This window comes from Phoxinus phoxinus (genome assembly GCF_949152265.1).
Source record: "Phoxinus phoxinus genome assembly, chromosome: 24".
NCBI lineage: Eukaryota > Metazoa > Chordata > Actinopteri > Cypriniformes > Leuciscidae > Phoxinus > Phoxinus phoxinus.
This window is the reverse complement of record NC_136899.1, coordinates 14,594,658-14,612,012: the sequence shown is the minus strand read 5'-3', so window position 1 is coordinate 14,612,012 and position 17,355 is coordinate 14,594,658. Positions and strand designations below refer to the sequence as shown.

The 17,355-nt window shown below is 37.7% G+C and overlaps 1 protein-coding gene across 4 annotated transcripts in view; it reads left to right on the top strand.

Moving 5' to 3' along the window:
• Positions 1 to 17,355, top strand: part of stau2 (staufen double-stranded RNA binding protein 2) — a 121,157-nt gene that overhangs the window by 81,764 nt on the left and 22,038 nt on the right. For all 4 annotated transcript variants that reach the window (XM_079601678.1, XM_079601676.1, XM_079601677.1 and 1 more), the window contains one exon: positions 3,035 to 3,148. In XM_079601678.1, the coding sequence (XP_079457804.1) occupies positions 3,035 to 3,148 (114 nt within the window). The remainder of the gene's footprint in view (positions 1 to 3,034; positions 3,149 to 17,355) is intronic.

Below are 17,355 nucleotides of genomic sequence, written 5' to 3'. Positions count from 1 at the left end.
TTAATTCGATAACTTTAGTTAATGGATAATTTTCCCAGCATTTATAATTTAGATTCATGCCTATATATATATATATAATATGCATATTTAATATGACAATTTTTTATTATCATATCTAATGTTCATTTATTGTACACTTCCTGAAATGTGTTTATATATATATTATCCCAAATTAATAAATGCTGTAAAAATATTGTTCATTGTTAGTAAATGATTTGCCCAGTTAATTATTTTTAGACTTTTCCCTCCTTTTCCATTTAGAAATGTTCACCCCAGTTTTCCAAGAGAGCATTAAATAGACATGCTGAAGCTAGACGTATCATAAACAGTCTTGTTATGACTTGCACTGCTGGTTTAGCGTATGTGTAACTGCAATATGATGTTATCAGACATACTCATGTGTTAAATCCACCAGCAATATCATCCTGATAAAGATCACTGGTCCATGCGCTTAAGTCAAAGGCAAGATGTCGCTCCATTTTGTTTTAATTTTCTCTTCCTCGCTATGTAGCAAATCCCACTTTAATGAAAATAAAAACTATGGGATGATGTATGTTTTGAACATCTGTGCCAAAAAGATTCGCCTCGTGACGCGGTTTATTCTTTTTTGTTTTTCTTACCCCCCCCCCCATACTCTGCTCTGTTGTGTGTGTGAAAAGCACTTCAAATAGCACTGGCAGCGTCCTACGCTTGGCTTGGCTCCTTTTCCACTGCACATCTCCGTCTTATACACAGTCGACATCAAACGCATCTCCTCTGTCCAAGCATCAAAGTGCGGGACGGTTTGTTTCTGTCCCTCTTGCCCTTTCCCTGTTCCTGGAGCTGGTGTTTATGCTGGGATTTTCATTAGCAAACACATGCTAGACGTGCTAATCCCTTATGGTCTTATTTTTGCTTCGTTCTGATGGGGCCCAGCTGTATGACTGTGGCGTATTTGAGCGAGGAGCGATCTTTGAAAACAAAGTTTGTCAGGGAGATGAATCTTGGGGATGACAGGAAGCTGGCACTGATCTTGGTGTCTTGAGCTTGATGGTGGCCCGCAGTTATTTGCTCAAAGTGACGATACTCAACCAAAATTAAGTGCATTTGGAAAAGTTTTAAATCAAACCCAGCACCACTAACGGATACACAGTCAGCGTATGTTTGCGTTATAGCTCAAACATATTAGATTAAGTTGAAATGAATGTCATTTGGTCCAGGTGTTGTGTTGTGCTCCATAATGGTGATTATAAAATATATAAAGAAATATCTATATTAGCTCTCCGAAATGATTAATATATATATAATAGTATAGTGTGTATATGTATGTATATATATATATATATATATATATATATATATATATATATATATATATATATATATATATATTATTTATCTACTTTATATTTTGCTCTCCAAAGTTCAAAGTTTTGGTAATTTATGCAAATATTTTAAATATATATTTAAAGATCTATATTCTTATATTAAACTATTTATAGTGTTACTATATTGTAATATATTAATATGGTTATAATTAGGATTATATTTTTATATTTATAACGTTTTATGTTTATTGATTAAACATTTTAATCAAATCAGTTACTAATTATGTGATGATTACTCAATCGACTAAATTACAATGTTGTGCATTTAACATTTATCTTCTGAGAAACATGATTTGAAAATCTTAATAAATTGCTGTTTTAAAATGACAGCCCTAATAAGATGAAGGGAACGATCTGTTCACGTAGAATAGAACAGAAATATGAACCAACTCAGTGTGGCCAATCGTTTCTTCTCTTCAGCAGACACGAGATGTTTGTATATGTCAGCAGTTCCTGTTTCCTGGAGCTGCGAACGCCAATCACACATTGTGCTTCTTGCAAACCGTGTTGTTAACATTGTCTTTAAAACACACTTCACAGCGGAATGCCCCGTGGATCTGGCCCATCAAACCACTTGAAGACTAAACATAAACACACGTTCATGGAGTGAGAGATTCCTTCAGTCTGCAATTGCAGTCATTGATCTGTTTTTCTTCTCATGAGGATTCTCAGTTTTATGCATTGACCTTGTATTCAGTAGTATATAGTGGGCGCTTTTTAAATATATGGCTACATGACAGCAACTCTCCCCTACTTGTATCTCTGTTCTCTGTTAAAAACCAACTAGCCTGATCATCTTTTAGACTTTGCAACTGTCAACTGTGTTTGTTTTTCGTCCGTATCTATGCATCAGAGGAGATTTGCATGTGTATAATTTAATATTAGATCACTCTAAACAGGACATGATAGAACAGAGGAGCATCTTTCTTTCTTTTTTTCTTGAAATGAGCATTAGTCCAAGATATTTATTGTGCTAAGGAGCTCTCTAGAAGCTCCTTAGAACGTCCAGAATGTCAGTCACACATTGTATCCAGTCATCCAGACAACCATATGCGTTTTTTCCCATAGAGCGACTGAAACTTTTCCAAAATCTGTACAAGACCACATAAGAGTGCTTTTAAGAAATAGTTCACCCCCCAAAAAAATTGAGGCATCTACCAAATCCATTCTTAAATTAATAACATGAAAAAGCTATTTCTTTTTTTAGTTCAGTGAGTTCTGCACGTAAAAAAATCTTTAAAATGGCCTGGATATGTATATAGGTCAGGCATAACATGATCAAAGTGCCCCAGTATAGTGTCCGAAATCCTTACACACATACACACACACAATCCTTTGGGTGTTGCTGAGTGGAGTTTGACATGCAGAGGTGTTCTCAGAAACCCCAAACGGGGCCAGAGCTCGGCTCTAAATCACTGTATCGCTTGCCATCAGCGCACTTGAGAAAGCTAGATTGTGAACCATTCACGAGGATGAAGATTAAAATCTAAAACCACTGCGGTTATTGAGTAAAACTGAGCACAAACCACCAGCCAAGACTGAGGATCCAGTTCATACTTTTCCCACAAAACGTTTTCCAAGGTCAGAACCGCGGTGCAGTGCATGCTGTAAATTGCATCACGTACTGTAATATTTAATACTCCCTTGCTTTCTCTTGTGTCGTGCAGGTGCAATACTCAGATCGGCAAACTGACAAAGAGTTCATGACCTACCTGACCCTCTCACCTGTGCAGATGACTTTCCACGGCATTGGGAGCTCCATTCCAGCTAGCCACGACCAGGTAATATAACGGCAATGTCTGTCTGTCGTTTAATTGTTTGTTCTAAAAAATGGTCACACTTTAATTTAAGGTCCAATTCTCTCTATTAACTAACTATTACTATGACTTTTGTCTCAAACCCCTAATTACTGCTTATTAATAGCTAGTAAGGTAGTTGTTAAGTTTAGGTATTGTGTAGGATTTAGGGATGTAGAATATGTTCATGCAGAACAAGGCATTAATATGTGCTTTATAACTAAGTACTATTAAACAGCAAAAATGATTGTAATATGCATGCTAATAAGCAACTAGTTAATAGTGAGAATTGGACCATACACTAAAGTGTTCATAGAAAAAGCAACAAATGCCCAAAGCTGGGTTTCTTTTCATTTAATTTGTACAGACAGTTGTGCTAATTACAGTTTGTTGCAAATAGTGGCATTTAGTCTCCACTGAGGTAGTTGGTACAGTACAGCCTCCTTTAGTGTATTAAAAACAAAAGGTATCAGTTACAAAACTGAAAAGCATCTCGTGTTATAAAAGTATATAAATAGAATAATGAAAAATAAAATTTGCTCGTTAGCAGTGTTATAATTTGCTCCACTTAGATTATATTTAAACATTCAAAGCTTGAAAATATAAAATATTCCACATTCCACTCAGTTTCATGCACACCCTTTCAAAGTATACTCTTTTGTCCATGAGCACAGAAAGACGCTTTCGGCGTCCAGTGGACTTTGTTTTCAAGCGCTCAAGTTATTCGCACATGCGCTGCTCTTTTTCCTGTTTGGCGGTTAGCAAATGGCGTTGCATTGCCGCGCGCGCCCCTTCTGGATTGGAGTATGGATCTCCTCTGACTTGACTGTATTCGTCGACTGACTGACTTCATCTGATTGACTGACTGACACAGACCACTAAAAAAAGTTTACACTAATCACCAAGTCTCCGTGAACCAGAAGTTGCAACCGACTTTACTTCAGTGTTGTTACGTAATTCCAAGTTAAACAGAATTTCGAATAGAGGGCAGGGTTTTATTTTCGCTCAGCTCCTCTCTATCCCTCGCTCATAGCAGACTGGCGGTTGGAGGGGAGTGGTTTAGGATACTCTACACAAGCCATCAAACTGACATCATTAGAGAAGGAACGCCATTCCAGAGCAGAAGCAAAGTTTCAGATTTTGATTAAAGATTAGGTTCACCACGAGACTAGTCATTTTTTTTTTGCTAAAACATGTTCTGAAAAACTTTAGCTGCATTTTGTTTGCACATGCCACTGATATTTTATGTCTGATACAGTAACATTGAGACATGGTCCGTGTGACCTAAATTAATGCTAAATGGGTTTCAGATACAGAGGGTTTTAGAGAAATGATTTATCATTTCAACAGGCTGGTATTTTCCCACAGTGTTTCTTGCCAGTTGACCGTATTCCATGCCGATTTATTGATTGCGTTGGAATACAAAATTACTTAAATTAAAACTAATATTGGGAAAATGCCAAACCGATTGTCAGCCTTGTGCTGACAGGTCTGAAAGCATCACGGCGTATGCTGTCAATAAGAGGTGTTCATTATGAAGATTCATTGGGGAGAACATGTTGTGCACAGACATTTTATTGCATTGTTTGTTTGCAGAGTTTCCTTGGATATATCCTACTATACGCAGCCAGTTACTTACCAGCGCAATCTCACTCGTCAAGATTTTATCACCGCCAACATTCAGGCAATCAGAACACGCACAGCCATTATTCCCATTGTTAATGATAAGCGTGATTTAGTGACAGACCAGACCGCATTTGATTAGGTTTTCTTATTTCATTTTTCTTGCTGTAATTATGAAACAAAAAGAGCCCTAGGATCTAGACTGGCTAGTATTCATGAGGTGGCTTATTGTGTACTGTCATCCATGCAGAAAAGCGGTTGCTTACATTATCTAATCTAAACATAGGACACTCTTTTGTTCTGCCCTTCAAAGCTCCACTCTCTAATAAAGCCCGTTCTATAACCAGTAATAGGGATTTCTGTTGTGGGGACACTGCCGCCAGAGCAAAATGAAGGCAATATAGGCCATGGACTTGTTGTTGCCAAAAGCACTGGTGCATGACCGACTGTTAGGGAGTCTTTCTTTTCCAGATTCCTTAGTACAGTGGCGTCCAGCCACAAAAGGAGTCAGAACAATGAACCCAGGGTGGTTCTGGATTGTGACACTTTTTGGCCCAAGTTGCTCCACTGCCCCACAGTTTGCAGTCATTGCTTCTAATGATAATCCATTTCAGCGAGAATGAGTGCAGGGCTCTTTCATTGTCATTGTGTAGTTTGTGGTAAATGGAACTAGTTGTAACACTTTCTACTGCATTGAATATTTCTCATGGTTGTTTTTGAAAGATATCTATATAGGAAACAAATGGACTTTTTGTGACAACATGCCCCAATAGCGGGAGGTGTTGTCACACTTAATGGGGGAAGTTGTAATGTGCAAAGTACTAAACTGGCAAAACATAGTCACACATTTTATCTAAATGGACTTCCGAAATCACAATGGACTTACACAATGATCTGTCTCGTAACAGACGAGTTTGCCTCAACTATGCTGAGATTTTGAAAATGGATATCATATACGGTAATTCAAAATTCAGTTTAAAGACTTTAATTTACTGTTGGAATAGTTATGCTTTTCTTTCATAGTTTGGCATTGGTTCGTACAACAAATAATCTAAATGTATACAATTGTATAATATATCATTTGTATACTAATGGAAAATGTATATCTATACTAGTACTACTTAATTATAATCATCATCATTTAGAATATATTTTATACACATGCACACACACACAAAAACTGTTAAGTTAGATGCGCTTAATCGATGAATTGATTTGACAGCACTAATTATAATATTATATAATAATAAATGTATACAATTATAATATATAATTAAAATATAATTAATTATATGTATATTTTTATTTTACAATTGTAGAAAATGAATATACTACTACTACTAACTAATCATAATAATAGTAATAATGCATGCTATATAATGTTATTACGTATTTATTATTGTTATTATGTTGTGTCTGGAGGACAATTCACAACATACGTTTTTCTGATTTTAGAGGGTTTTAAATATATTTCTAACCAACATGCTAAATCACTGCTTGAGAAAACACATTTGTGTAATTTAGACTTTTGAACCTTATAGCTACTGAGATGTGACAACTTGCCCCGGTTTGCCTTAAAATGTTTCATGGAAAGTACAGCGATGTCAGGTATGACTTTAATATTAACAACTCCGAGTAGGTGGACATGCGTGATCAAGGTTGAGCAATCAGCCTCACATGTATACGGATGGGGTTTGTGATGCATGTGGGCTGAGGCACGTGTGCTGGGGGTTGTTCAGATGGACTCTCTTATCTCACTAACTATGTAGCCAGTGGGAATGTCATGGGGTCCATTGATAACTCTTTCCTGGAGATTACAGTATAAGATTATCAGTGCACAAGAGAAGAGTCTATCAGTGTGTAGCATTTTATTAATCCATCATAATTGATTTGTCTACTTGATTTAGCTTCTTAAACCAGCCACACTTTATTTTGTATCATATATATCACAGACAGCATTAGGATGTTGAACATTAAGTGGCTGTAATCTATGTGATGTTTCCCCATAGTCACTTTTTGACACTAACTCATTGGTAGAATTGACAGAGTCCTGCGGAGAAGCGTGTTGAGTTGCTGCTGCACTTTCCTGGCTCCTGCAGAGCCTGTCAGTTCACAGGGCCCAGGGCCCTGCTCTTTCTCACTGCCAAAGAAGGCCTCAAGCCCCTATAGCCTGACACCCCTCCTGCCCTGATCCTTGGCCATCCATGTGCATTCCTGGAGGGCCTGGGCGTCTTAGATATACAGCTGAGCGCCCCCGCCGACCCTGTGCCAGCCACGTAATGCCATCTGCCCAACATATGTTTGCATTCACTCCGAACTCACTGAAGGCCAAAATACATACTAAGCTGCACATCTCTCTCGGCTCTTAATGTCTTTTTTCGAATGCTGTATATGTAGGTTTTGATTCGGCGAATCGATTTTAATGTTGTCATTAGGGCGCTCGTGAAAATAGTACTTGAAAAGTTGCTTGAACTGGTCCAGCATGTTGATCCCAGAGTGTTTGATTCCAGGAACACCGTGTCCATTTTTGGCTGGTTAAGGCCTTTAAATTGTCCATGTTCTACAGAGCTGAAGTAACATAAGTGTCAGCCCACAGCGGCAACAAACATGTCAAAGCGGGGAGCTCACAGAGCCCCTGCACGAGGTGTTGCTTATACAACATGGAGGCCCTGAAATCGAATGTGACAGGGCGAATTTGGCTGCTGCTGCGTGTGCACGCTGTGCTCAGCTGGCTGCTCTTTTCCCAAGAGCCTTTGCATCCAGCCTTCAAGCTGAGTCCTGGGAATAGTGCAACCTCATACATCAGGAGAGATCTGAAGTTGGCAGATTCTGAAGCTCTAAAATGAAGACTAAGGGCTGACTGTCAGAGACCAGAAGTTCTTGAATATCTATCTATCGTCTATTTTTACATTTGGTGTTTTTAACAAAATATCAAACAAACAGTGACATTTATTTAAAAGAAATGTAGAAAAGACGCACTCTGACAAAAGGTTATAAACTAAAAATTGCCTGAACACCCTAACATTTAGAGCAAGAGCACTAGAGTTGGGTTAGATAAAAGAGTTAGTTCTCCCAAAATGACATTTTTCGTCATCATTTACTCACTTTCATATCGTTCCAAATCTAAAGATACTGTTTTTTGTCCATACAATGAAAGTCAGTGGTGTCCAAGATATTAATTGGACCTCATTCATTTTTATTGTATGGACAAAGAAAAGCATATTTCAAAATATATTATTTGATGTTCCACAGAATTTTTCAAGTTTTAATTTTTTGGGTGAACTATCCATTTAAAGCTTCAGCCAGATTGTTTCAGTTCAGTCTGCGGGGAAGCATAAAAACCATGAAAAGTTCTTAAAGGCTAGTTGTTGTTGCTCCCCCCCATGACTGGAAAGACTTTGAGACCTTTTCTCCTGGCATCTTCACTTCCTAACAGAACTGAGACATTGTTCTCGAGCAATTAATTGTAGCCCTTGGATCTTGTATCTTTCATTATGTGCTTGTTTGTTTGCAACAGAAATCTCGTTCATGGTGAGAACGCTTTCCTCTTGTTGGAAAACGGCTCTTTCATTATGTCAGGCGAGGAGAAAGTGATTGTGCGACAATTCGGACACCTGTTGAGAGGATGGGCAGCCATTGACAGGCCTGATTCATGGGCGAGAGGCTGCTGTGTACATCTTCAGAAGATCTCCCGCCGGGTGCTGGGCCGTTTGAAGTCTTCTCCGGCCCAGGGCTGGAGACGTTAGTACAGCAGGCCGCCTCTGTCAGGGGTCTCGGCATGTTACTCAACTCGGCAGCTGTTCTCGTCTTCTCCCTTTGACACGGACTAAGCCTTGCATAATGTCTGTGTCTCCTAGAACGGCACCTGTAGGAAATCCGTTTACGTAAAAACACAACCAAAAGGGCCTTGCCTAATCTTCATTGTTTGGAGGATAATTTTTTCCACCAAGCAAAAACCTGTTAAATGAATGGCATGATGAGAGAAGTTCAAATAGGTTTGAAAAATAATGATATAGTAGGAAAATAGTAGGATATTTTTAGCTGATTGTTGGGTATGTTAAAAAATGGGCTCCCGTTCAATATTATAAAGGCTCTGGGCAAATTAATCAAAATTCGATTCTAAATGATAAGAGACGTGTTTTGGGAAGGGTTATACAACTCATTCTAATATGGAAGTATTGTGGAATTATGACTCCGCTATTGCGCTACACTACAACAAATTAATAACATTTTTATCTTTTAAGATTTCTTTAGCACAAATCAACTGAAGCTAGGGCTTCTAAAATTATACACTACTACCATTCAAATGTTTTTGGTCAGAAGGATGTTTTATTGTTTTTATTCGATCAGAAATATGGTAAAACTGTACAATATTGTTCATATTTGTAAAACCTGCTTTCTATTTTCAAAATTTTCATATAGTTTAAATGTCATTTATTCCTGCAATGGCAAAGTTGAATGTTCAGCGTCATTACTCCAGTCTTCAGTGTTACATGATCCTTCGGAAATCAATATATTATGATGATTCTGTGCTTAAGAAATATTTGGTGCTTATGAAAACAGGTGTGCTGCTTAATATTTTGTTGAAACCATGATACATTTATGATTTCAGGGTTCTTTGATGAATCAAAAGTTCAAAAGAACAGCATTTTTTTATATAGAAATCTTTTGTAACAGTATAAATGTCTTTACTGTATCTTTTTTTAAAATCAAATTAATGCATCCATGCTGAATAAAATAATTAATAAAAAAAATCAAACTTTTGAATGGTAGTTTAAACGCTAAAAAGAGCTAACTATTCCATAAATGTTAATCCTAACAATAACAAGAAAGTGCATACATGTCTAATAATAAGAGCTGTTCTGCCTAATTTATGCAGATATTTTTAAATGGGTATCTACATATGTACACACACACACACACACACAAAAAGTTCTTAAAGTTGGTATTGTGTGTGAGCGTTTGTCATGTGGTTCCCCCCAGAACGTTTCCTGCAGTTTCTTGCCTAATAGAAGCAGCTGGATTTTCACTGACCTTACACTGGTCACACTGAAAGACTTGTGTGTGGAATCACATGAGGTTGTTATATTGGGACGGGTGCATTTTTGAGATAAATGACTCGATTTTTATAGGTTAATTCACTGAGTAGTGAATCAAATAGGACTTCAATGGGTTTCTCCACTTTTATTATAGTCAATCCCTCCTTTTAATGAAGATTCAGTCTCTCGTTGGCTTGTTTAAGATTTTTAGGGTCATTAAACGTTGCTCATTCATCTCTTCTGCTTTTGGACATTCATCAAAAGTCGTCCGGGACGAATGTCAGCTCTTATCATCACTGCTTGCGACGTGTCGGGGGTGAAAACGAATAATGATAACGTGAGGTCGCGGTTTAGTGATACCAGTCCCTTTTCTCTCTACATCCCCCAAAGCCTAGCATCCTAGAGGCGACTTTTTCCCTTTTTTGCAGCCCCTGCTTTCAGCAGGAGGTAGCGGGTTGATCAGCACCCATTTGTCAAGCGGTCCCACACTGCGGCGAGACCCCATTAGCCTGTCTTTGAACGTCGCTGTCTCAAACCGTCCCATCGAGACCCCCCTGACGGCCCGTCGCACCAGCAGCCGCGGGCTTTGGTGAGAAAACAAAGCCCTTCCATTGCACCATCACTCACCCTTGCGTGTCTGTCATCTGTTTTTCTTAGGAAACGACTTTCAAAGTTGGGCGTATTAGAATGCGGGGGACCTCAAACGAAGCGTCAAGAGATGATAGGGCGAAGGGGAGGGAAACGTCTTTTCTTTTCCCCTCACCGACCCCCCTCAAATGCCCATCCCTCAACAAGCTTTGAATCGGCCTGCCAGAGGATACGATTGTCGGGCCACTAATCTAAACATGAACTTGCACATTAAGGGCAACTTGTTGATACCTAAAGAGGCCTCTCCAAACACAAAGGGTTTGATAATAGGGCATTAAGCACCTTGACGGACTCTTAAGTGCCAGACTCATTGGAGTTAACTACGGTGCCAGAGTCGTGCTTCCCACTCGATTTTTCAAAGCCACAAGATTTTAATCACTCTTGAGATTTCTTTCGCACACAAGTTTGCTCTGGTGTTGAGTTGTGCAATGAGTATTATTCAGTTGGTTTGGCTGTGATTCACCAAGACGAAATGACCATATTTGTGTCATGTTTTACAAGTATTACCATTTAAATAGGGCTCATTTTAAACATGTATGCAGCCTTGATTCCAAACAATCTCACGCACCAAATACTAAAGGGCTCCTTTTGATAAAAAAAAATAAAAAAAAACGTTTTTATTGAATTAACCCATTTTATCTAATCTGTTTGTTGAGTTAGCCTATAAAAAAATCTGTTTGTCATACCCATAGACCAAAGTTGTGAGGAATGTTTGTTGACTTGAGCTCGGTGGATTTTGTCAGCTCACGTCAAAACTGGTTTTCATTTTCCGTTTGTTAATCTTTGTTAAAAAGCTTTTGTTTATTCTTCAAGGAGCAAAACAAAACAAAGGCTTAGTAGCAGAGTGAGAACATATGCTTGCCTTATCTGCAAGTTCATTGCATATGTGGGTGTTAGTGGTAAAATGATTATTTCAGACCACAACACCTCTATTGAGTTCTTCTGACACGAAGCTGCTGTTTTTTCGCACCCTTGCTAAGTGCTACATTCATTAGCACCTTGGTGCCAACAGAGCACAGTGTTTTGCCAATGGCCATTGATTAGTGTTATTTGGGGAGGTGTGTGTGAATTGATTGTTTGCCCAAACTACAGAGTGGGCTGTGATCATCAGTTCATCAATTCATTCCGTTTGGTCCCTTTGAAATTAATAAACGAAGGAATCTCATGAAACCTATTAAGAACATGCCCATGAGAGATTTACCACAAAACTTAGGAAATAATAAGAAATGATATTTCGCAAGAAAATTAAGTGTACATTATTGAATATATTTGCAATAATATCCTATATATAAATCTATGTTTGTATTCATATACAGTTGCATTTGAAAGTTTGGGGTATTTTTTTATGTTTTTGAAAGTCACCAATCCTACATCTATATGGTCAAAATCACCGTAATATTTTGAAATATTACAATATTTATTTTGAAATAAGCTATTTATTCCTGTGATGGCAAATCTGCATTTTAAGCATCATTACTTCAGTGTCACATGATCCTTCAAAAATCATTCTTATATGCTGATTTGGTGATCAAGAAATATTTATTTTTATGATCAGTTATGAAAACAGTTGTGCCGCTTAATATTTTTGTGGAAACCTAAAAATTTGTTTTAGGATTCTTTGATAAATAGACCAGCTTATACAGTATTTGCTGCAGAACTCTTTTGTAACTTTGTAAATATCTTGACTGTCAGTTTTGATCAATTGAATGCATCTTTGCAGAATAAAAGAAAATGTTAAATAATGTTAATTGTGAAGTGTTTAAGCATACAGTATAATAGTATTTGCTGTACAGCCTTTGACACGTTTATTTGAAATATATATATATTTTGAGCAAAAAATTATATTGAGAATAATAGCATTAACCATGCTCAATAGTGAATGTATGGATCAAGTGTGCTTAATTGCCACTAAAATACTGTTACAAAACAAAAAAATATATAACTACAACCAGGACATGTTTTGTGACTTACGCCCACATGTCTTTTGTACATATTTTTCCTTTATGAATCCTTTTCTCAGGGTTCCTTGTATAACCGCAGTAGTCATCGCTCTTCTGTATTCTCAAGGTGAGCGGAAGGAGAGCTTTATTAAACTACATTTACAAGCGCTTGGGAACGACTGGGTTTCACGCACAACCCGATCCACAGACCTGAAATAGTCTCCTGATTCCAGTTTTCTCGATCGCTCCGAAAGACTCAGTCAGGAGCAAACTAACACTGACATTTAGAGATTCCTTCCCTGAAACAAACCCTATCCTTTGTCTGCTTTCTTAGTTACGCTTTAGTGCAAAAACCAAGGATTGAGATCCTCCCTTAACTTGATATGTGACACGCGTCTTGCGGTTAAGAGCTGTTCTACATTAATCATCGCAGAGCGCTTCTCCTGAGAACAAACTTTCAGAGGGGAATTGTAAGCGTATACTAGACAATGAAACTCATTGTTGCGTAATTAACCGCAAGTAGTAGGAAACACTATCCCGAGATGTGTTGATTTATTCATTTAAAAAAATATTTTTTGACAACCTGTAATTAGGGATGTCCTTGCCCAAATTATGGACTATTACTTGCACTCAGTGTCTTAAGTGACAGTCTTGTTTAAAGCCTCAGAACAAGAGGATACGTTTGCTTTTAAGCGAGCCACTGGCGGATAAGTGAGCGAACGTGTACTTTTGTCCTGCAGACCTCAGGATGAGGATTGTGAATTTCTTAGCAGGGGTTCATTAGTTGCCCAATCAATTATAAGCACCTTAATCAGACTTATCTAATGGAAATGAGAGGAGCAATTTGAGAGTGTTTTTCTGTCTGTCTGGAACCCCCTCTCATCTTTCAGACATGAAATTCCCGCGAACGACGAGTGCACCAGGGGTTAATGCGGATTACGACCGAGGTGTCACACACTCCTGCTGCTAAAGCAAACAACAGGCTTTTTGTGTGCGTGTGTGTGTGTGTGTGTGTGTGTGTCTGGTATGTCTTAGGACAAGGAGCTTGATGAGTTGCCCCAATGTTGTCATGATCCATATTAATAAGACAACGCTTTCCTTTTATTTCAGCATTTCTTTTTTTTAGAGAGATTATCATTACAGATGTGGGCTGCCTTTTGTCGCTGGTATTTCGGAGATGTACGTGCCGGAGGAAGTGTTCAGAAATGCATGACAGGTTCTATATGTCAGATTAATATACCCTTTGCATTTTCTGATTGGAAAAGGAAACTGGGCTTGCGTGGTCCTATCACATCTTCCTCTACTCTCATGTGCATAGATTAGACAGGAGGAACACGCGGACAAATCATATTGCAAAATTGATGATGGGGCTGTCAGTGTCATAATGATATTTTGTTTTTCAGTTTTAGAAACTGAAAGTGAAGGTTGATATGTGCAGTTGTGTGATAAACACAGATTGCTGGTAGATATTGAAATTTGATCTGTTAGTGTTTTAAACATTGTAATGCGCTTCCATTCAAAAGTTTGGGGTACGTTTTTTTTTTTTAAAGAAAGAAATTGATACCTTAATTCAGGGAGGATGCTTTAAATTGATCAAAAGTGACAGGAACACTTTTGGTCACACTTTTTAGGGTCCAATTCTCACTATTAACTATGACTTTTGCTTCAATAAACTCCTAATTACTGCTTATTATAGTTAGTAAGGTAGTTGTTAAGTTTAGGTATTGGGTAAGGTTTAGTGATGTAGAATATGGTCATGCAGAATAAGGCGTTAATATATCCTTTATAAGTACTAATAAACAGCCAATATCCTATAATATGCATAATAAGCAAATAGTTAATGATTACTAGTGAGAATTGGACCCTTAACTAAAGATTTAAAAAATGCGGTTCTTTTGACATTTCTAGTCATTCAAGAATGATGATTCGTACTAGTCACTTTTTTCATATAATAAAATAATTGTTTATCAGCATCTAGGCTGTCACACAATTGTTTTTTTTTAAGTCACAAATGACAAATAAAGCAACACCATAAAAATCATAAAAGTGGTCTGTACAACTTGTACTATATTATAAGAGCCACATTTGCAACTTGTAATTGCCACAATTACAAGATTGTAAATATATTTTACATTTTAATTTTATTTACATTACATTTTTATTCAATTTGTGACTGATCATCACACAAAGCTGTCGAAATGGCTTCAGAGGTCTTGGCATATCGTGCATAAATTGTATGGACCGACAGCCTCCATTCATCGAGAAAAAGAGCCGCAATCAACACAGGTAGATGATGATATTTTCATTTTGGGTTGAATAGAATACAAATATTTTGATGTTATTATTTAGAAATGCATAAAGGTTGTATTCATTTAACTAAATCATATGTTGTTGCAATTTCTGAACTGCGTCTGAAAATGCTGCATCGTTATCCAGACAATCTCCATAACAACGAGTGCTTGATACCTGGAACCAGGATGCCAACCTTGAACGAAACAACTCTGCTTAACATCAAGGTTTCCTATTCAAAGTAGGCGCATTGTAAATATATTCTTCTCAAAGATCTTGAAACTCCCTCTTTTTCACGCAGTCCCCATAACTTAGGAGTCTAGACGTGTAGCCTTGCGAGGATAACGGGATGTGACTTTGAAATGAGATTTGCAGGATGAAAAGACAAGTGCGTTGATTTATAAGAAGCCAGTGGGCAAGGAAATGTTTTGAGAGGCTGCAGAAGGCCACAAGGTCCTCCATTAATCCCCTGACCTCTGATAGGAGCCAAGAAGAAAGAGGATCGGGAGAGAAGACCTTGTCTGCTCTGTTGCATGATGGGCTCAGCTGCAGGAATCTTGGGCTCTTTTGTTTGAGGCGCTTTGTTCGTCTTGCGCTCCACTCTTTTACGACTCCCCTCTTAGTTTTACTGTCTACGATCTAATTAGCTCCGTCCTAATCATGTGTTAAATTGCATTACCTGGTGTTTACTGTCTGTTTGCTAGGTTGTAAAAACGTGTGAGTGTGCCTGTAAACTCAGATCGCAATGAATTTGATGACTTTCCCCTCCTTTTAAAGAGCTTCTGGTTCTGGAGTCACGGGGCTTCAGGAAGATATGTAACTGCAGCGCGGTATTTAAAGAATCATGTCCTGCACAGAGCATTCTGGGAATTTATTATCTGCTATAAAACCTTTTTTTTTACTGTCAGTGCATCTTATTGCTTTTATTGGACTAAAGCCAAAAATTCCTAAAATTGCATAATTTGTTTAGATAATATTTTAATCTACCCAAAACAAAATATGATTACCAAAATTGTTATTTTTGTGTCTGCATTTGCTAAGATTTGCAGGATCAACCTTGTTATTTTATCATAAAAAAAGATCAAATAATTAATTTATGGGAAATATTTGTGTAAAAAGTTTGTCTATTTCTAACTACTTACTATATAAACTGTATTTGTCATGGAATCCAGTTACAAAAGGGATACAAAACAGGATTGGGGGGAAAAACTGCGAACTTCATAAAAAAGGAATGGAAGATTGAGGTCTGTAATCTTTTTATAAATATTATAACTCCAGTCTTCAGTGTCACATGATCCTTCAGAAACCATTATTATATTTGGTGCATTTTATTTTTCAAAATTTTTACAACTGTTATTTTTTCTAGGATTATTTGATGTAAAGAAAGTAAACAATGTAAACAAACAGATATAATGTTACAAATCCTTTGTAACATTATAAATGATTTTACTGTCACTTTTGATCAACTTAATACATCCATAATGACTAAGAACATTCATTTATATATATATATATATGTGTGTGTGTGTGTGTGTATAAAGTTCTTACTGATCCTTAACTTTTGAATGAAAGTGTAATTGTTTTTGTTGAACCTTCTGAGGTAGATTATATATTTTTAAAGGTTTTTGAAAAAAATTTTTACTTCAAAATGAGTCCTATTTTGTTCCAGATAGGACAGTCTCTCACAGACATACTTTCTCTTTGTTTCCCAAGGAAACACTGACATTTCTGTAATTAACTCAGCATGCCGCGGTTAACATTATTGGATTTCCTATGAAACGCTATTATTTGCACACCTCCTCTTATGTAATCAGAGCCTCTGACATCACCATTACGAAAATACGACTCGGTTTCCTCGAACAACATGCGAATGCTCTGAAATACATACGCGTCACTTAAACTAATAGTCCAATCAGGCACATGTTATACATTCATCAAGTCCAAGGCACATGGGTCCAAAAGTGCCAGGATTCCAACTATACGTCAGATCCCTCGAGTGGCCCAGCCTCTTTGATACAAGCAATCCACAATGTATTGTTTTTTGTAAACACATCTCAATGATGAAACGTCCACTGATTGTGCCGCACGTTCTCCTGGCAACAAGGTCAAGTTTTTCCCCTACAAATTGGCCAGTGTTTTGGGGGTGGAGAGGGAGGTTTTTGTAATCAGCATCGAGTGGCATGTTTGGTGGGAAACGCAGATGGAGAGGGGCGTCCGTACTCTGCGTGTTTGAGTAATGGGGAATCTTGCACGCCATCAGGGATGGGCCCTGCTCATTACACCGTGCATTCGAGCATTTTATTGGTGCGTCCCGTTTGGATATGGAGTGGTTAGTCCTTCCTCTGAGGCCGCTATGGGGGGTGTGGAATTGCGGATCGGGACTGAGGGGTGTAAAACGCTGTCTGACTGCAGACACTCTCTAGTTACAGGTTTTGGTTACAATCATACACACACATATGCACACCTTTGTTCCTGTCCAGACTGTCTGGTAAAAAGATAGGTGAGAGGATTATGGCAGAAAATGATTAATTTATGGCTTATACAAGATCAGGCTCAAATATATAGGGGTGTAACAATATATTGTGTATATGTATCGTGGATAGTGCCATATTCGTGGATATACAATCTGTATTGTGCATAGCTCACCGAAAAT